Source organism: Martes martes (assembly GCF_963455335.1).
Source record: "Martes martes genome assembly, chromosome: 14".
NCBI classification, from domain to species: domain Eukaryota; kingdom Metazoa; phylum Chordata; class Mammalia; order Carnivora; family Mustelidae; genus Martes; species Martes martes.
In genome coordinates, this window is record NC_137902.1 from 13752623 (window position 1) to 13773431 (window position 20809).

The window sequence follows — 20809 nt, forward strand, 5'->3', positions numbered from 1 at the left end:
ACCCAGGGTGGGGTGCAGGTGGGCACGGTTAGCAACGTTCTCAGAAGATGGGACTTGGGGTGCTGATTTGGATGACTCAGAGGTTTCCAAGGAGACCAAAGTCTACAAATCAAGGTACCCCCTTCCCTGAATGGTGTCAGGCGCCTGACATTAAGCTGTGCCTTTGCATCATCTCCCCTCTGTCTAAACCCCTCGCTTTCTGGCCTATCCCACTTTTGTTGATTTAATTTTAAAGATTCAAATATTGATTTTATTTCGATTGTAAAAGAAAAACATATTATCTGTTGAAAATGTGTGGTGCAGTGGTAGAATAAGAAAATCACTCATAAGCTTATTATACAGGGATTATCACTATCACTGCATTAATGTCTTTCCTTCTAGTCTTTTAAATGGATGGATAGCTATTATAGAGGAATAGGGAAGTAGATTGGTGGCCATTTGCACGTATCTGGATATGTAGATACGGTAAGGACTCAGGCTATAATCAATAGTACCTGACATTTATTGGCGCTTACTTTGTGCTCGTGACTTGTTCTACATGCAAGTATTATCTCATTTAATTTTTGGAACACTCCTCTAAAGTAGGTACAGTTATTATCCCCATTTTACTGATGAAAAACACTGAGGCAACAAGAAGTGGCCACCGCCATGCAGATCCACTGTGTAGATCTATGAACCCCTCAAAATGGTGTGCAGCGTCTGAGCCGTTATCCGATTCCCAAAGGGGCACGTGACTCAGGAGGTCCTGAAGGGTGGCCACAGGCCCTGGGTTGGGGGAGGGTAAGCCCCACCCTGCATTGGCAGGTGTCCAGGGGGTTGTCCTGGCAAGTAAGCTTGGGGAAGGGCAGACTTTCTGAGCTCACTTGTCAAGCCTGAGAAGGACTTTTGTGGGATCTGACATTTCGTGTCCAAATGTGAAATTCCTTGGCCCCCCGCACAGAGCTGAATGTGTTTGCTGGAGCTTGTTTGCCTTCTGATCTCACACGCACACCCCTGGTTTGTTTTGAGAGCTGCAGTTTCAAGAAACAGCAACACAATTTAGAAACAAATGGCCGGAGTGGGAGTAGAGGCTGAGGCAAGAGGCAGCTCTCCACCCTTCCTGGGAAGCGAGGGGCAGTCTCCAGGCAGAGTTCAGAGAAAGAGAGAGAAAGAAAAATATGATAAATCATTAAAGGGAATCTGGAAAGGACCAAAGGCCCCCTCATTATCCCTCTGTCTTAGCACAACTGTTTCATTTCTCTGATGCCAGTATCTATCCACATGCAGGTGTAATTTTAGTGGTTATAATCATTAGTCTATAGATATTTTCTGCTTTTTTTGAACTTAACATTATATTATGACATTTTCCCATGTTTCTATACCACCTTCCCATTTATATTTGTAATTCTATTCAATTGTATGCTTTGCATGAAATAACACTGAAACATACATGCATAAATTGTTTCCTTTGTCCTAGAATAGATTTCTAAGAGGATTAATTGATCAAAGTACTTTTAATGTTACATATGCTTTTCCGAAGCATGAAACTTGGTTTGTGACAGCATCTTCTATGTCTTCATGAAAGGATAAGCTTTAACACAACCTCATCATCATTAGATACTATCATTTCATTGTTTTATAATTGATGCCATGTTTTCTCAGTGTTTAATTATATACACACACATATAAGTTACTGATGAGAATGATAATTTTTCATGTGCTTGCTTAACTGTTTTCTTTGTGGAGATATTTCTTTGTGAGGGTTGTGTATTTAGCTCTGGACTTTGGGAAACACACGTGTGTGCATACACACATGCTCACCTGTTAGATCATACGTAATGCAACCTATTACCTCATTTATTTTCCTTCTGTTTTTTAATTAAAAATTTTATTTATTTGTTTAACAGAGAGAGCGCGCACACACAACAGGGGTAGGGGTGGAGGGAGAGGGAGGAGCAGACTTCCCACTGAGCAGGGAGCCTGGGATCATGACCTGAGCAGAAGGCAGGTGCTAACCGGCTGAGCTACCCAGGGACCCCTCTTCTATTTCCTGTCTTATCCTCAATTTGCTTTGTTTCTGGAAAACAAAACAGAAACTTAACTTTTTAAAGTTCAATATTTTGATCTTTTTTTTTAAAAATTCTCCTCTTGCTCCAAACTTAGAACTTTATCAGGACACCAGAAAAAATAGGAAATCAAGACAGTCACAGCGTTTTGGGAGGGGTAAAACGAATAACACCCTCTTACCTTGACCCAGACCTTAGCACCCTCCATCCTCAGAGCAAACCAGAGGTTTCCAGACAATGCATGTCTTCCCACTTTCCGGGTGCAGCCTGTCCGGGTACAGGCTTGTCATGGGAGGAGGCTTCTTCCTTGTCTGCCCTCCCACCTCTGTGCCAGCTGGGGAAGGCCTTTGGTGGGGCGATGGGACCATCGGGTGGCTGAGGAGTGCTGGTGATGGCACGGAGCAGAGCACCAGCGAGGGAGAGGCTGGCTTGTGGACCCCCGTGTTGCTGGAGCCGGCTGGCCCTGGCCCGCGCACGGGGCGCTCTCTTGGGAAGGGGAAATGCAGTAGCACAGTCGAGCACTGGGCGTCTTGTCCAGCATGAAATAAGCAAACACAGATGGGGGCTGCTACTGCTGGTGACTGAAGTCAGTGTCACCATCATGTTTAGCTGGGGGGGGGGGGTGGGCAATCCTCTGTCACTGAGCACTTATGTGCCAGGGTTTCAGCCGGCATTTTACAGGCATGCCTCATTTCCTCTTCGAGGTGGCACTGGGAGGTGGGTGCCGTGATCAGTCCCATTCGGCAGATGAGGAAAACAAGGCTGAGGGTAATCAACACTGCAAACTCAGAAGTGGCAAAGCTGGGATTCCGCTCTGGGCCGGCAACAGGCAGCGTGAGGCAGGAGGAATAAGTGTGTTTTGTATCTGCACTGTAGGAGACTGGGCATCAGAGAGGCTTGGTGATCTGCTTGAGGCCACACAGCGAAAGCCTGGCAGAGCCTGGTCTTGGAGACAGGGGTCCTGAGACCAGGTCCAGTGCTTGTCCCGCTACTGACATGGCGTTCGCCACTGTTAGCAAACTGCACACCTCAGGCCAGGTGGCCCGGGACCCTCTTGGTTCTTAGCAACCTAATGGGAGGTCCTGGTGAGAGGCCGGGTGAGCCCTGCACCTCGTGCTTTTGTTCTAGTCACTGTTCTAGCCCCAGCCCCGTTGCACGTGGGTTAGCCCTGCAGGATCATGGAATGTGTGCCTGTGTGCCAGCGCGGGGCTGGGAGACAACACGGCGCCTTTGTCCCCGCTGCCCTGACCACCACCAGATCGTCCTTCTCACACGTGGCCTTCATCCCTTGGGTGGCTGAGTAGGGTAGGCTGTTAAGTTTTACCTTTAACTTGTTGATTTTCCAAATTTACAGACTTTCTGAGCAGAGGCTGATTAAGAAAAAGAGTCTCCTGGGAAACGTGTACCCTCTTTTCTAAAGCTCGTGCCTCATTCAGGCAAGCCGGAACCATTACTGAGAACTGGTTATGAGTAATAACCAACTGTATTGACCAACACTGATGGGAAGTTTCCATTGTTGAAGAAACTGGGGGAAGCATTATCTGATGTAAAGCTCCAGTGGCCCTAGTGTATGGGGTTTTATCGAGCCTCTTTTACAAGGGAATCCGAGAAGGACGGTTACTTACCCAAGACTACAGAGCTGGAAGGGTTGGAGCCAGGATTCAAACCCAAGGATCACCCGATTCCCAAACTCATAACCCTTTTGCTTAACCCTTAACCCTTTTGCTCCCCGCCCCCTGCCCTCCAGGGCCTTGCTTTCCGATGGAGGAGATGGAGGGTAGGGGAGGCCCAGAGCATATTCCTTAAAAATTTTCCATGCCCGAGTGCTGGTCAAGGTGTGCCTCGAGTTTTGGTTGTTCCCATCTGCTTCTCTCCTTCCACCGAGGCTGGGAGCTCCTGAAGGCTGGTCCACATCTGGCTAGACTTTGTCTCTCAGCCCAGCGGCACAGCGAGGGGCTTGCAGGTGTCTGTTGGAAAAGGAGAATGAACAAGAGAGAATGTCTCAGCTGATTTAGAGTGGGATGTTTTAAGACATGGTGCAATTTTAACACAAGCGTTGTTTATAAAAGAGCGGAGGGGGGGACCCACTTCCTTTAGAGCAGGACTTCACGTCCAGATGGTAGAGCTGTCCAGCTCTGGGTGACTCCCGGCTCTGCTCCTTCCGGCCCCAAGACCTCCGGCAATGGCTTGACTTGACCACCTTCAATGTCCACATCCGAAATCCAGGCCGATACTAGTTTGTGCTTCAGAGGGAAGGCTGTGGAAATTAAGTGAGCATATTCGCGCATAAACTGTGAATGACAGCAGCTGCGATGGCTTCCTGGGAGAGCCCGTGTCACCTGATGAGTTGGATTTTTAAAACTTGGTAACTTGGATGTTGGGTATCCGGAGATTCATTGTATCATTCTGTTCTACTTTCGTGGATGCTTGAAACTTGCCACAAGAAGATGGATGCTTTAAAAACAAGTACTAGATATCTAAGATGTTACTTCTGCTTAGAAAACAAACACAAATAGGGGTGGGGAGTTGGGCAAAATGGGGGAAGGCAGGTGGGAGGTCCAGGCTTCCAGTTACTGAGTGAGTAAGTCACCAGGGTGAAAGGTACAACATAGGGAACATAATAAAAAACAAAAACAAGGGGCGCTTGGGTGGCTCAGTGGGTTGAGCCTCTGCCTTCGGCTCAGGTCATGATCTCAGGATCCTGGGATCGAGCCCCGCATTGGGCTCGCTGCTCAGCAGGGAGCCTTGCTTCCCCCGCTCTCTGCCTGCCTCTCTGCCTACTTGTGATCTCTGTCAAATAGATAAATAAAATCTTAAAAACAAAAACAAAATACAAATGCAGACACATCATGGGGTAGGATGTAGAAGATACATGAAAACTTTAAATCAAACAGCAGATTTGAAAGAAATGGTTTAATTCGGCCACTTTGATTTATGACCTGAGGCCAAGGCTGCCTGGGGTCTCATGTTGTCATCTTAAAAAAGTCAGGAACAGTGACACCTCCCTCCAAGTACTTTATGAGTCAAGCGAGAGGAGAGATGTGAGGGTGCTTTGCAAACTGTAATTCTGCCTTCCAGTTGGATAATTTGTTCATTCATTTGACACATTTCTTAAGGCCCTGCTACATGCCGGGTGCTGGGCCAAGTACCAGGACACAGTCTGGCACAGCTCTCCATGGCATGCAGAATAGACTGGGACATTCTCCTGTTGATCACACTGCCCAGGTGCAAATTCTGAACCTGCCACTCACTCCTTAGGTAATTATGGCAGGCCTCAGTTTCCTTGTCTGTAAAATGGGGAGTGACCCTTCCTCTGCATTGCTATGAAGATCAAATGGGACAATAGAAGTGAGGTGCCCAGAGCAATGTCTAGCACACAGTAAGTACTAAATATATACTTACTATTGCTACTGCCTACAGGGAGGGGACAGTCTAGTGGGAAAGGCTCAGAATAAATAATAAGGGAAGTGGCTTTAAAGTATGTTTGTGTCACGGAGAAATGGGGTGGCGTGATGTAACATGGAACAACACGTGGGACCAGAGAGGGCCTCTCCAGGGTGCTGACCTTTAAGGTGAGTCAGTTGGATGATACTAAGCAGGGTAGAGGTGGGGACAGAGGTCAGCAGAGGGGGAAGCAGGAAGTACTGGACCTGGTCAAGAAAAGAGAAGACAGAATAGTGTCAAATTACTGGGTACAGTTGGTTAGGTTGTGGACTGTTCAATCCTGGGGGAATCTTAGACATTGTGGACCTGTATGTTTTTTTACCTCCATTTTCTGGAAGATAAAATTAGTGTGTTATTTTGATTAAGTCAGGATATTATGCTGGTTTCCCAGCGGTTGGAAGTCAAGTGTCTTGAGGAAGGAACTCCTTGTTCTAAATGTGAGTGTGTCGTATGGGTTAGTGAAGGCCCAGGAGTAGGGGCATGAGAGAGGGGTGTGACCAGGATGGAGCTAGCAGGGTGAATGGGGTCACATCCTGGAGAGCCTCGAAGGCCTGGGAAACGAGCTTGGGTTGATCCTAGTTCCAGCGGGAAATCTTTGGAAGGGTTAGGAACAGAGAAAAGTGGAATCTTGATCAACTTCCTGGGCATCTCTCAGGTTGAACTGAAGGGGGCGCAAGAGTAGCAGTTGGAGGCCGGGGGACGCTGGTGAGAGACAAAGGGGATGGTCTGTGTTAGCGTGATCGCGGTGGCCATCCAGAGAAGCGATGTTCATCCTGCATTTGTTAATGAGGAAAAAGTCCAAAGCAGAATAAAAGTCAAAGGGAGATGGGGAGAAGACAGGGTTTTGAAGATATTTTATAGCCAGAGGCTATCTTTTGCCTGAATCCCAAAGTCCTTGAAGGCCCCCTCACATCACCATCTTCTCACTTTGGTCAAATGCCCATGCTTTGTTCCCAGACGGCCTGGCGCACTGTCCAGAATGGAAGTCCATCGGGAGCACGTAGATCCGGGATTTTGGGGGAGAGGGAGTGAGGGTAGGCAGACCTCTGAGGCTGGGACTGTGGGGGACAGAGGTGGGCCGGCCGGTCTGGGTGTGATGGCTCAGCTTGTGTCACTCCCAGCTGCTGCCTGGGTAGCTCTGAGCACTACGGCACTGTCTCCATTGATCATGCTACCCTGTCAGGAGGGCGACATCACTGTCCTCTCTACAGGGAGAGACAGGGGTTCTGAGGAGTTTGGCTCAGTTGCCCAGGGCACCCTGCCTGACACCAGAGACCTCCCTTGCTCCACCATTCAGAGCCTACTTCCTGACATGGCCCCGCCGCCTCAGCCCAGTGTACCCATAGGAAAGCCACCATTTTGTTTAGCTGCTAACCAATGGAGACTTTTTTAAAAAATATTTTATTTATTTATTTGACAGGCAGAGATCACAAGTAGGCAGAGAGGCAGGCAGAGAGAGAGGAAGGGAAGCAGGCTCCCTGCTGAGCAGAGAGCACAATGTGGGGCTCGATCCCAGAACCCTGGGATCACGACCTGAGCCGAAGGCAGAGGCTTTAACCCACTGAGCACCCAGGCGCCCCCAATGGAGACTTTTGAGTTTGATTCTTAGTCTGGGTTCTGAGGGCCCTCAGCTGGGCTTTAGGGTGCTGAGAGCCCCGAACTGGACAGTGGGGGAAGCCTTTCCCCCAGAATAAAGACAGAGTCTTGCTGACCAAGAGTATAAAGTTTGGTGGTTTGGCTTCCTCCATTCTTAAAACAAACTGCCTGGTACATAGTAAAACCTCATACATATCTGTGGAAGGAGTGAATGAACCTCATGATTAAGGTCCTCATCCAATTGTTCTTCCTTAGTCTATGGCTTCCAGAACTCAAGGACACCTTTTCATGGGCACTTGGTGAAGACTTAATGGTCCCTCTCCACTTGAGGGGTGAAGCCCAGAGACAAGCTCTCACAAGGCTGAGCTCAGGGACCTGATGACCTTAAAGCAGATCTCCCTTCCCTCAGCCTGGTGCTGCCCTCCTCCCTTCTCCATGCAAATCCCGTGACCACAGACCTGCCTCCAGGAAGAAGACACAAAACCATGCAGGCCAGGAGGGCACAGCAGCCTCTCACATCTATGTGGGATGTGCAGGTGTTCCCACGATGGGGTAGAACTATCCACACAGGCAGCTCTAGGTGCCTGGATGGGGTAGAACCATCCAGACAAGCAGGTGACAAGGCAGCAGCACCAAGATAGGGGCGATCTGATTTTTCGGGGACTTTTCCCGCGGCTGCAGGTGGCTGGATCTGCTCAGATTTATCTTTGCAGGGTTCAGAATGCTCTCTTTGCCTGGTATAGAATTCTAGAAAGTTGGAGAGGAGGGATCCTGGAAGTCAGCACCATGCCACACTCTCTGCAGGAGGCAGACATTGCTACTCATCACGGCATTTCCTATCCGCAGAGCTAGAAAGGGCCTTAATGCCTCTGGTGTCCCGGCAGTCGTCAGCAATCAATTGCAGTTAGCCTCCTGCTGGGCCTTTTGCAGTGGTGGTGGTGGTGGGGTGCTACTGGGGGAGGATAGGGGGGTGGGGGGAGACTGAAAGCCCAGCGGAGCTGAGAAGAAGCAGGGGGCTGTCCCTAACTGCATGACTTTGAAGGGGAGATCTAGCTTCTCTGAGCCCCAGTTGCCACTGCATTATTTATTTAGTGACCACTCATTCATTTCTTCCACAAATGGATCTCGAGCTCCGTGAGCCAGGCACTGGGCCAGGAGAGAGATGCCACAAGTAATTTTTTTCTGTAACTCGAAACCTTTGGGCTCTAACAAGCTAGTTTGTTGCAGCCCTTGTGATAGCTCTCCCCGCCCCGGTATCATTCCCATTTTCCTTCTCTTAGCCTCATCCCTGGTCTCACTTTCTGGGCTGGCCTCCTTCATACACGACTTCCAGAATGTTCCATCTTACCAGGAACCAGGCGCTTGCAGAGCCAGGGTTTGAGCCGCTCGGAGAATACTGCTGAGAAAGGGGCCGCAGACGCTTGCTCTGCTGTTTGAAATACTTACAAGGAAATATTTGGATGACCCTTCATTACCTGCGCGGGCATGTTTACATTTCAGGCTGGAGTGGTTGTGAAATTCTGAGAAACAGTTTCCTGTGGAACGTGAATGTTTCTCCTGGAAGACTCCTGTGGCAACCCCTGTTGTATATGTGAAGTGTGTTTTGGAATTTTATAGCAGAGAGGCTGATTCACAGCAGATGGGGTAGAAATCCAAGGAAAAAGGATGTATAAACTGGGCACCACGATTCAGCTCTGAGTTCGGATTTTTAAGATGTACTGAAGGTCAGAGGTCAAGGACCTTGACCTATTGCATAGGCTTTCCCTTAAGTTTTTTTTTTTTTTTTTAAGATTTATTTATTTGAGAGAGAGACCGTGCACATGCGTGTGAGTGTGCACGCATGAGTGGGGAGAGGGGGAGAGGCAGAGAGAGAGGGAGAGAAATTCTCAAGCTGACTCCCTACTCAGTGCAGAGCCTGACGCAGGGCTCATTCCCAGGATCATGACCTGAGTGAAAACCAGGAGTCGGTCGCCCAAACAACTGAACCACCCAGGTGCTACTCGGTGAAGTTTTCATGTTACCTTGGCTCATCTGAATCTTGGTGCCATTATAAAGGAGTCACTTTTATGATATTCAGTTTATAGACAAAACTCCGGCAGCATATTATAAAGTCCAAAGCAGCTTTTACTGGAAGCTTCCTACATAAAAGCCCAGATTTGGATTAGTATCGGTGTTTCTCAAAATTTAAAAAAATTTTTCTTGGATAAACATTTTTTTTAAAAGCCATTCACCCCCATATCTTCCATGTGTCTTTTATGACCCCAAAATTTTTTGCCTAAATCCGTTCTGTAATTTATAATATACAATATATACAATGTATTATACTATAATATAATAGGCATTTTTGTGGCCCCAATTTGCAAATTAAATAATAAGTCCTATTTACTGTAGCATATGTAGCCTAACCCGATGCCGAGTGTTTTACATATATTGTCTCCCACGATTATTCTGCCTGTGGTTATCAACGCATTTTACAGATGAAGGAACAGATCCAGAGGGGCAGGGAATGACTCAGCCTGGATTTGAACCTTGGTCTGACTGACTCCATGCGACCCCACACTCTTCACTTGCTCTGTCCCTGTCTTGCTGCACCCCCAGGACCAGCACCCTCAGTGGGAGATCCATCAGGAAAGGAAGAAGGTGTGTCTTTGTGTGGGGGCTGGAGGACAAGGAGGGGGACTGTTGCAGCAAGGTGTCTGTGGGCTGGGGTGGGGGTAAGAGGACCCCAGAGAGGATGAATCAGGTGAGGGCCTGAGGCTGAGGGGTTATTTTCCTTTTTAGTATTTAACTGTCTGTTCTAGGCACTCTGCACGTCTGGGGGCTACGGCTGTGCACATGGCTGACCCTGGCAGCTGGTGGGGGAGATGGGCCACCTGACGTTGGAAAGACCTGAGTTATAGTCTCAGCTCGGCAGCTTCTCAGCTGCACCTTTCTGGGCCTTGATTTTGTCATCTATATAATGGGTTGATAATAGTAGTGACCCAGAGCTGTGATGGTGCTATGATAAGAGGGTAAGGGGAGTCAGACACAGATGACAGAGTGGGGGCCTCGTGCTATCCTGGAGGGCCTGGTGGTTTTCTGGAACAAGTGCTGTCTAAGCTGAGACGTGGAGGAAGAGAGAGATTTGTTGGTAAAAGGAGTGGAGAATGGACTCCCAGGGAGGTGCCGGTTCTTTGGGGACCTGAGGACAGGCCCATGTGGCTGGAGTGACCAGCATGAGATTACCAGAAGGTGGTGACTTGGCTCTGGGCTGGGCCCCTTTTGGGGACTCAAGTGGCCAGCTGAGACCTGTAATTGGTATGAGTGGAGGTGGGGACATTCCCGCTGCCCACCACGACAGACCACAGCCTGGGCCTCTCTGGCCCAGAAGGTGGAGAAGAGAGATCATATGGAGGGTTCTGAAGGGAGTCCACAGGGAGCCCTGTGTGGGGAAGTTCGAGGAGGACTGGAGGGGACTTGCTGCCGAGTGACCTCCCACAAGTATGGACGTGCTCTGCAATGGCTGTGAGAGCCCCTAGGAGTCCGTGTGATGTCCCTGTGGCGGGCTGGGTCCTCCCAGCTGGACAAAGCCTGTCATGCTCCTTTTTCAGTGATGGAGCCCGTCCCTCCTCCATCAAGCTTTCGTTGGGCACCTGCCACACACTGGGTGGTGCTCTTCTAGACCTGGGCATACGGAAGTGAGCAGCACAGTCCGAGATCCTCCTCTCACGGAGCTTACTTTCCTGTGGGGGCGGGATAGCAGCAGTAGAACCATCTGGGAGGGTGGCGTTTCCCGAGTGAGTGAGAGTGCAAGCCATGTGCATGGCTTGGGCACTGGGTCCCAGGCAGGGCCGCCGCCTAGAGCAGAGGCCCTGAGGTGGGACGAGATCGGGCATGTTCGCGTGGATGGCGTGTGCGTTTTGGAGTGAGGGGTGGGAGAGTGGAAGGAGCCAGAGTCAAGAAGCATCAGAAGGCCAGCTCATGTAGGACCCAGTAGCAGAGGAGTGACGGGATCTCAGGCTGCTGCTACTGGTGACGAGGCTCTGGGCATCAGGGGGAGGACAGGGGGAGCCCTTCCCTCTGTCGAGTGACAGGAGACAGGCCACGCTGTTTGTGGCCAGAGAAAGCCTGCGCAGGTGCCCCCACCTTCGTGTGCTTCCATCTGCTCTGCTAGAAAACAGCGGGGACGGCTGTGAGGAGTAGATGATGCCCCCCGGCTGGCCAAATGTGTGCTCACCGGGGCGGTCTCTAATTAGTGTGAGGATTAAAGCCCTGAGGACAAGCCCCAGGCAGAGGGTGCACTGCCTTTCACGCTCCCTGAAAATCAAAACTGTCTTCTGCTCTGTGCCCACAGCATAGGGCCTGCATGTCCTCCCCCATCGTCCTCACGTGCCCTCCTGTCACTGCGGCCGCGTGTCAGCAGAGAGGGCAGGTGGCCCTGAGGCCTCTCCACCGTAGGTGGTAGGAGGGTGGGGACTGCGGGGTTCCTGCTGGTTCTGACAGGCTGCCAAGACCAATGTCTTGGTGCTGGAGGTCAGGAGTCTGATGGAGAGGGACAGGGTGCCGTAAGGATACTAAAGAGAGGCACCTGGGCCAGGATGGGGGTGCAGGGAAGGCTCCCTGGAGTTGGGAGGTCTACGCTGAGGTCTTCAGGTGCTGGTGATGAGGGATGAGGGGCGAACTGGTCAAAACACCAAACACATTTTAAGGCATTTGAAATGCCAGCACCTGAGGGGGGGAGGTTGGGGGTGAAGGACTGGAAGAAGTCCTGAGGGGCCGACCGGGGCGGGGCCGGGGGAGGGGGGGGTTTAGAGGTGGGTGGGCGGGGCAGACCAGATTCACAAAAAAACTGCCCAAAGGGTAGGCCGGGAGCCCGAAGATGAGGAGGTCCTGCAGACGAGGTAGGCAGTGAGACGTGATGGGGACGTGGGCGAGGGTGGTGGCTGTGAGGACGGAGTGGAAACGTCTACGGTCAGCTAGGCAACGCCACACTTGGAGATTGACCAAACTCAGACAGACACAGAGAGAGGAGTGAGAGCCAATGCCTAGCTGTGGGCCTGGGTGGCTTGTGGGTGATGCTGCCTTATAGAGATCCTGCGGCCAGGAGGGAGGACTGCAGGGGATGAGCTGGGCTTTGGGAGAGAGCGAAGGGCGTGGGAGGTGCCCTGGGGAGACTCTGAGGCGGTCTGGAGCCCCGAAGGAAGGTCGAGGCCTGGGCGTGGATGTGGGCATCTCTGCAGATAGACGGAGGAGGCTTCTGAGTGCTGAGCTGCCTGAGCAACAGTGTAGAAGGAGGAGAAAAATAAAACAAAATATGCGAGTGTGTAGATTACCCGGGGAGCCTTGGGGGTTGGGTGGTGTCCTAGGATTCCCTGGGCTGGTAGCCTGGGACTGGGTCCCGGAAGGATGCCTGGCTGTGAGCAGGTAGAGGAGGGAAACGATGGGGTCGTCCAACATGGAGAGAGATGTAGACTGTGGCCATATCCAAGGAAGGCTGGGGGAAGGAAGGTTTCTTGGGAGATGCCAGACAAGGCATGTTGTCAAAGGTGTCGAACATTAAGCTGAAGAGTTAGAGCTTTTTCTTGTAGAAGAGGGAGGCCCAGCATGGTTTTGGAACACAGGAGAGACTTAATCAGAACCACGTTTAATGAAAAACCCTTTCTGGCCTCACTGCTTAGGCATGTGTCCTTATGACACTGGTGCTCAGTGGGCAGCATGCTGGTGGCTGTCCCTGCCCTTTGAGCTTCAATCCATGTGGCCTCAGCCTGGCCAGCTTCACTCAGTGGGGGTATAGGGGCAGAACTGGGAAGGCAGCTTGAAGGGCCGTTGCAGGGTCAGCTGCGTCACCTCCACCAGTGCCTTCACCCTTCCTCCAGCCTGCATTTGGGTGCCCTGTGCTCTTGGCCTCCAGACCGTGTCTTGAGTCTGCCTCTGAGATAATGGGGGATTGTCTCAGTAGGCAAGTAGTCCTGGGAGGGAGAGGGCGCTCTGTAGGAAAACAATGTTCTCCACTCTGGGAGTGTCCCCCTGGGCCCCCCATTGCCCACTCTCTGATCATTGTCCACTGTAAAAAGGTGCCTATGACTTAATAACATGTAATACTTTTTGGATTGCTTACCACGCACCAGACCCCAACCAATGCTACATATAGCAGCTCATCTAGTCCTCTTCATTCTTAGGAAGTGGGTTCTCTGTACACATTCCACAGATGAGAATACTGAGGCTCAAAGAAGTTAAATAATTAGCTCATGGTCTCATCTACAGCCAGAGACTGTAGGCTCGGGATTTTTAATGCAGGCAAACAGAGGTCAAATTCATCTTTTTAACTCATCACCCTAAAATCACTCTGAGCAGAGGCTGGTCTCTAGGGTCTCCCAGCAGCACCCGGCCCACCCCCTCCTCCATAACCTGGCAGCATGATGAAGCCTCCTTTAGGTACATTTTGAGAGCTGTGGCCATCTCAGGGCAAGCTGGTGGTTATCCCACCTTGGTCAGTTACTTGATGTGTGTGTTCTAGGGATCATCACTGGAATTCCTTAAACCTCAGTTTCCTTCTCCGCAAAATGGGGACCACTAGTCACCTCTTAGAGTTATGCATAGCAAATGAGATAAGGCTCTTTAGCACTTAGTATAGGGCCAGGCATAAGGAAAGGGCCCGGTAAGGGTGGTCATGAGAATCGTTGCCTTCTTGCACAGAGGACCCAGAAGCCACCTGGCCAGTCGCGAACAGGTGCCAGTGGCGCGTATGTGTGGAGGAGCCGGAGGACAGGGAGGATGAATCATTAACCGAAGCTCTGCATTATTGATGCCGTTATTCTCAGACTTTGAACGAGGACCGGCTTGGGAGCCCATATATGGAAGGCGCGTCGCAGCCTCCGCGACAGGCGCCCCCCGGGGTCCCGAGTTGCCATGGAGTCCCGCAGGCAACCCGGGGGCAACCTCCCGCGGTGGTGCTCAGAGCGAGGCCCCCCCGCGCAGGTCCTCGGTCTGCGGCCGGAGCCCTGGCCGCGCCGGGTTCCTCCATCGCGTGGCCCTTGCCCGCTTCCCTGGGACCCCGGGGGAGAGAAACGACCGGGTGGAGACTGGGGCGGGCTTCCTCGGGAGAGTGCGGTTTCTGCGCGGTGCCTGCCGCCGGGCTTCGGCCCCGGGCTCTTCCGTTGAGCGGAGGCGCGGCGGGGCGGAGGGGACCTGAAATCCGGTCCCCGCCGCTGGCCGAGCAGTGCGCCCTCAGTGCGCCGGCGTCTGGCCGGCTGGCGAGCCGCCGAGCCCCCGCCGCGCCCTCTCCTCGGCGGCTGCGGGCTCCGGGGCGAGCCCGGGAGAGGAGGGGTCAGACCCGGAGCGACGGGTCCCGGGGGCGGGCGGACGCCGAGCCGGGCCCCGCGCCGGCCTTCCCGGCCTTCCCCCGCCGGCTGGGCTCCTCGGGGCGGGGCGCGGGGCGGGCCCGGGAGGAGCGCGGGGAGGAGTCCGGGCTGCGGCGGCGGCCGCGTCACAGCAGCGCTCCCGCTGCCCGGCGCATCAGACCCGGCCCGAGCGCCTCCGAGGACGCGGACGGGGACCCACACGGGCACAGGGGCTGCGCCGGAGGTTCCTCTCGCGGGCGGGGGCTGCGCGACCATGGCGGACAAGGAAGCCGGCGGCGGCGACACGGGGCCCCGAGGTGAGCGCGGGGCGCGGGTCCTGCGGCTGCGGCGGGGCGGGCCGAGGAGGGATGAGGCGCGCTCGGCCCGGCGCCCCGCAGCTTCCTCTCGGAAAAAGTGGGCGCGCACCCCTCAGCATCTTGCCCTCCCGGGGAGGGCCTGGGTCCGCGCCGCGGCGGAGCAGGGGTCCGGGGGAGGGGGGCCGACTCCGGCCCGCCAGTCACGTGCTGCGCTCCCCGGCTGGGGTGCGGACACTGCGGCGGGAACCGCAGCCCCTGCCCGGGTGCCCTGGCCATCCCGGTCCCAGGGTGGCGCCTCTAGGGGGGCCCATTGCGAGTCCGGGTGAGAACCAACCCCCGGCGTCCATCTCTCCTGCGCGCGGTGCGGGGATGCCCGCGATTGCCGAGTAAGGGGCCGGCCGCCGGGTGGCCCCGTATCCCCAGCGGCTCGTTTCCGTGACTCAGCGAGGTGCGGGTGGGAGCCTGGGGGCAAACCCAGGGTTTGGAGCTGTCCCCTGGCCCCGCCGAGGTCGCACGTACGTGCGGGGAGTGGGGGCCGCAGCTCCGGGCTGGACTGCAGCTCACTGCCCGCCCCGCCCATCCCCGGGGATTCTGCAGGCGGTGGAGGGGCCAAGCGGCGGGGGCTCGTCTGTCCCCTCCTTGCCCGGGCGGGGGAGAGGAAGGTGGCTCCCAGCGCGAGGACCGACGCTCGAATTCTGCAAATGTGCTATGGCCGCTTCTTTGGGGAGGGTGGTTAGGGCTCGGATGGGGCGGGGGTGCCGGGGAAGGACCGAGAGAGGACCCGGCAGCCGGGGGAAGAGGAGGAGCAGCTTTTGGAGCCCAGAACTATAAATCATGGTTTCGCCAGCGGAGGGGACGGCCTGACCAGGATCGTGGGTCCCAAGTGGGGAAAGTTGGGCGCACGGAGACGCCGCGCGTCCCTGACCTGAGGGGCTTTAGCAGTAGCAGCCGCTGAAGGGGAGCGCAGCCCAGTGGCTTCCGGCGAGCGGCAGGGTAAGCCGTCTGGCGAGGATGAAATTAAAATGTCTGGGACGTGAGGGAAATTCATCCAGGAAAAGCTCTGCGGGCACCTCAAAACTGGGGAAACTGAGTCAGGTGGCAGCGCAACCACCATGGGCAGGGGGCTCGCAGTCTTGCAGACTGTGGTCTCGGCCCCCGCCCTCTGCTGCGCTCTGAGCGGCACCTGCCCCCTCCCCAGCCCATTGTTCCAGCAGATCTGGGAGGTGCCTCCCCACGCGGCACTGCAGTGGTGGGGGAGTTGGGGGGGGAGGGGGACATCCTGACAGGGCTCACTCTTGGGAGGGGCCTTGGAGAGCCCAGGCCGGGCCCAAAGGCGCATCAAAATCTGCCCCCGCCCCTGCCCTTCCCCAGCTGGCAAACGGGGGCAATGGGCTGGTGGCTTTGTCTGGATATCACTCAGCAACTGGATGGATTCATTCCTCCTCCCCTACTTTTTCTTTAAATTGGAAAAAAAAATGTAGGATGATAGGGAGGGACATCAGATTTGCTAAGAATTGCTAAATCTTAAGTTTCTTGTCTCTCATGCTGGGATAAACAGTGGATGGCTGCATCAAATTCAAGGTTGGCCATGGGATGTGTGAAATTGGAAGAGTGAGCAGGAATGTGCTTCCCCTACACCCCACACGTTTGTCTTGTAAAATCGGATTCAGCACCCCTATCCTAGACACATATGCATGCGTGTGCGCGCGCACACACACGCGCGCGCGCGCACACACACACACACACACACTGGGTGGTTGACTGTCCTCAGGCTGGGAGAGCTCCCCATCCAGGATGGGGAAACACATGCTGGGTGTGCTGGGCCACCTGCCACCCTTCCCTTGTGCCTGCTCTAGAGTGTGTCTTCACTTCAGTGATCTGCAGTTCGAGGCAGCCTGTGTGAACATCCAACACACGGACTTGGGACACGGAGCAGGCTGTCCCTGGCAACTTGCTGGTTCTCTCTTGGTTCCCAACCCTTCATCTCTAACATGGGAGATATTAATAGTATCTTATAGGAGCAGAGCCTGCTCACCCATCATCTAACACATCTATTTCTAAGATTTCCTCACTGCATATTCTGTGTGGGGCAAGGAGCATAGCTTATTTTATTTGTTGAAGCCTCAGCAACAGACCTGTTACCAGCATTGCCCTTTCCCCCAGGTAGGAAATCTAATCTAGGCTGAACGACCTATCCAAGGTCACACATCTAGGAAGTATTGATTTGGACTCAGGCCATCGGATTGCAGGGCTCTAGCCCTTTGCGGCCATCCTATGTAGCCCCTGTGGGTGTGGCCAGGGATGACTGCTGTATGAGGAACATGAAAATGGTGTTCTTCTGGGGATTATTTCAAGGATGCTTCTGGTGCCAAAGGATGATTGCGGAGGGATCAAACTGTTGGGGGTTTGGGGCAGTGAGAGCCCTGGGTGGTGGGGTGGGCCAGAAAGGCTGGCTATAACATGTTAACCAACAGAACACGTGGGGGTGGGGCGTGGGTAGAGTTCTTCATGCAACAAGAATGGCAGAATGTTGGTAGTTGAAGAATCTGTCTGATGGGTACTTAGCGCTTCATTACTATTCCCTTTGTCTATGTGTTTCCTATGAGTTTCCTTTAATTAAATATTTACATTAATTTGCAAAGGGCCATCTTTTAATCTTTAGAGCTTTGGATGGCAAAAGCTGAGATGACCTTCAATCCTGCCCCCACCAAGACCTGCATTGGTTGACACAGGGACCCCTAGAAGGATGAGATGAACGGGCGGTGGGGGGGTGGAGGGGGGGGTCGTGGGATGGTTCAGGCCAGGCAAGCTCTTATGGTGACCGCGTCAGGGGTAGGTGTGGGCAGTGGAAACCTAGTAATTTACTCCAGGGAGGGGATGGGATTAGGGAGAGGAACAGCAGGCAGGGCAGTTTGCCCATGTCGGGTTGGGCTTTGGAGATGGGATTCTTAGCATCCTGGTAGTTAATCACAATAAAAACAAACATTTTGAACGTGGACATTTAGTGAGAACTTCACTGAAAATTTTGAATTATTGAAATTATTGACTTACTTCATTTGGCCCCGCCCACATTTGTTATTGAATGAATGGCTAACGGGGGTCCTGTTATGCCCATTTTAGGAGGGAGGGAGCTGCCAGGCCTACATGGCACAGTCAGAAGTGGGCTTGAGTGAAGGGTGGGGGGTGGTCAAGCTGTCTAGCCTCTCTCAGCCTGCACCAGGCAGGGCATAGGCCCTGAGGGAATGCCACTGAGGGTCAGAATGAATGAGCGCACGCCTCGTGGAGTGTGGCTGCCCCACTTCCCCATGGCCACCAAACTGTAGATGGAAGTAGAAGGGCACTGGTTGCAGCTCCCAAGAAGCCAAGAACAAGCTGAAATGATGCTCTGGATATCACTGGCTGGGGCTCTGGCCGGGGACTCACTTCCATGTCCATATGTGTGTCTGCAGCTGTGCCCATGCCGCTGTGTACTCCTCCCTGTGCGAGCTCCTCACACAGTGTCCCGTTTCCCAGAGCCCTGTGATCTCCTGTAGCCCTCATGCCATCCCCTCCCACCACCAGGAAGATAATCCCCAACATATCCTTCAAAACTCAGCGCAGGTTATCACTTCTCAGGAAGCCTTTGTAGACTCATCCATCTTGGTGAGATCTTGCCTTTGTGGTCCCAGAGTGTTTGGTACTGATCATTGGTAATCTTAACTAGTGTTCACTGAGTGCTTACAATGTTCCAACTTCATATGTGCATATCCCACTGACTCCTCCGACAGCCCTATGAGGTTGGGGTTATTATTACCCCATTTTGCTGATGAGACAGTTGAGGCTTTTGAGACTTTGTTAGTTTGCTCAGCCAAGGGATCAAATCACCCGGCCAATGAATGCTTGAGTCGGGACATGAATCAGTCTAGGTCCCTAAAAACTTGAGCTTTTCTCTTAATGTCTTTTCTCCAACAAAGGCAAGGACGGTGTCTTTCATTTCCATATTCTTAGGGAGGACACATAGTAGGTGCTCAATAAACACCCTACTGTGCGTTGAATGACTCTCAGTCAGTAATCCATAAGGGAACACAGCAGTGGGGAATGGCATCTGCAACCAGCCCACTCTGCAGCAAAGTGGTGTTTCTAGAAACATGGATGCTCAGGAGTGGGTAGAAGCTGAAGGGGGGTAGGCAGGGCTCAGTCAATCCTTGAAGAGCTGAGACTTTGATTCCAACAAGGGTATGAGTGACGACTCAGTATTGTGGGGGCGAAATGCTCTCTCAGCGCATAAATAGGCCTCTGGTAGGGGAGAAAGCATCTTTATTATTGCTGTGCATAATTAGAATGGCAGGGAGGAACCGGGCGCTTTAATGAATGAGCAGCGTGGGGCAAGGAGTGAGCGCCTTCCCCCTGCAGCATGTCTGGACATCACTAGGGGAGCAGGGTGAGCCAAGGCGGGACCAAGAACTGACACTGACCTCACCGTGGTGGGTTCTGCAAATCCTTTGCTGCCCTCCTTTTATTGGAAATGATTCCCAATCCATTGCTCAGAGATGGGCAGTAACAGGTGCGGAGGCGTAGGGGAACAATGTGGCTTTGGAGCCCCAAGTGCGTGTGGACTCCAGCTAAGCTTTCCCTTCCTGGTCTGGGTGAGGGGCACATGGTGTCTGCCTTGGTCTGTTGTGGGAACAGTGCAGATATCAGAGGGGCCGGAATTTATCAAGTTCTTTTCTCACTGGAGGAAGGGAGAGGGGAAGTTCCTGTCTCTGCCTCCCAGATGCCCCCAGGGATGACCATTGCCTTGTGTGGCACGATGGTGGGTCCGGCTGGTCTGCTTTCTTTGCAGGCATTAGAAGGAGGGCAGATTCTGCTCTGGTTTTTCTGACTTGGGTCTATGTAGGGAATATGTCCAGGTCTTGAAGCAAGACCCTGGAAGTGAGGAACACCTCTTTCCCAGCAAAAAAAAAAAAAGTCGGCCCTCCTTGAGCACTTTTCCCCCATGTCTGCAGAGCCCACGGGTGAGAGGCAAGAATGAAGGCGGCTGAGAGCTGGTCCGGGAGCATATCAGTGTCGGAAGCTACACGTTTTGGTCACTGAACATCCCCTGGGGTTCGTTCCCCATCCCGGCTGCCTGTTAGAATCAGCTGGGGAGCCTTGTACATGTGTTGATGCCTAGGCCTTCTTGCAGAGCTATTCTCTCAGGACTTCTTGGAGTGAACAGCCAAGTCTGGGAGTCTGTGAGTTGCCACATATCCGGATTTCAGACTTGGGACCTCAGCACGAGGGGGTTAGAGGGCAGGAGCCTCCGACACGGTTCATCCCCTGGTGCTGGACTGAGTCAGCAGACTTCATAGGTACCAGCTCCGTGTTCCATGCTTCGCTTGTATTGTGTCATTTCAGCTTCATAAATACCCCACGAAGTGGGAGATTTCACACAAGGGGAAACTGAGGCTCAGAGGAATTGAGGAGGTGCCCCAGGGTGAGATAGCTCGGGGGAGGGGCCGAGGGGAGGGGTGACCTTAGAACAGAGCTCAGGGCTGTCAGCAAAACCTCCACGGGCACATTTTATACTTAGGGAACTTTTTCTCCGTCTTCAGCCTCTTCGAGATTCACCTTTCCTGATTCTGCCATACGTACTGACCACCTAAACCGTGATTTATTGATTACTTTTGAAATTGATCTGCTGGTTTTTGAAAAACGCATTTATTTTAAGAGTCTTACTTATGTCAGTTCCATAAATGGGAAACCTGTGTCACTTGCCCCACATAGAAGGGGACCACAGTGAAAATGTATGGCATCCCAAATATAGTCAGAATGCTTTCGGGAGATGCTGTTGCCTGTGGAAGGTTTTGTGCTGAGGCTGCGCTCGGGGTAAGAGGGAGACCAGAGAGTTCTAGAGGAGGTCAAGGATACAGGAGCACCAGACTGAGATGTTCTCTTTTCTGGAAGTCATTCTCCAGAGGGGCTTGAACAAGAAGAGAAATGCTTTAGGAATCACCTGGCGGGAGGTCCTTATGTTTCTCGTTCTCAGACCTTTTGGAACTGGAGTGCCCAGGAGAAGGGGCTCTGGGAGTAGATTTGCAACACCTGACAGTTTATAATCAGGTGAGAA

The 20809-nt window shown here is 53.0% G+C and overlaps 1 protein-coding gene across 2 annotated transcripts in view; it reads left to right on the top strand.

Moving 5' to 3' along the window:
* HSPA12A (heat shock protein family A (Hsp70) member 12A) overlaps positions 1 to 20809 on the top strand; it is a gene marked incomplete at both ends in the record, with an annotated part of 130443 nt that overhangs the window by 57747 nt on the left and 51887 nt on the right. The window contains one exon of one of the 2 annotated variants that reach the window (XM_080823488.1): positions 14679 to 14721. The exons of the other annotated variant lie outside the window; for it this stretch is intronic. Coding sequence (XP_080679614.1) covers positions 14679 to 14721 — 43 coding nt within the window. Of the gene's footprint in view, positions 1 to 14678; positions 14722 to 20809 lie in introns of those variants that run through there. 2 annotated transcript variants of the gene reach the window in all.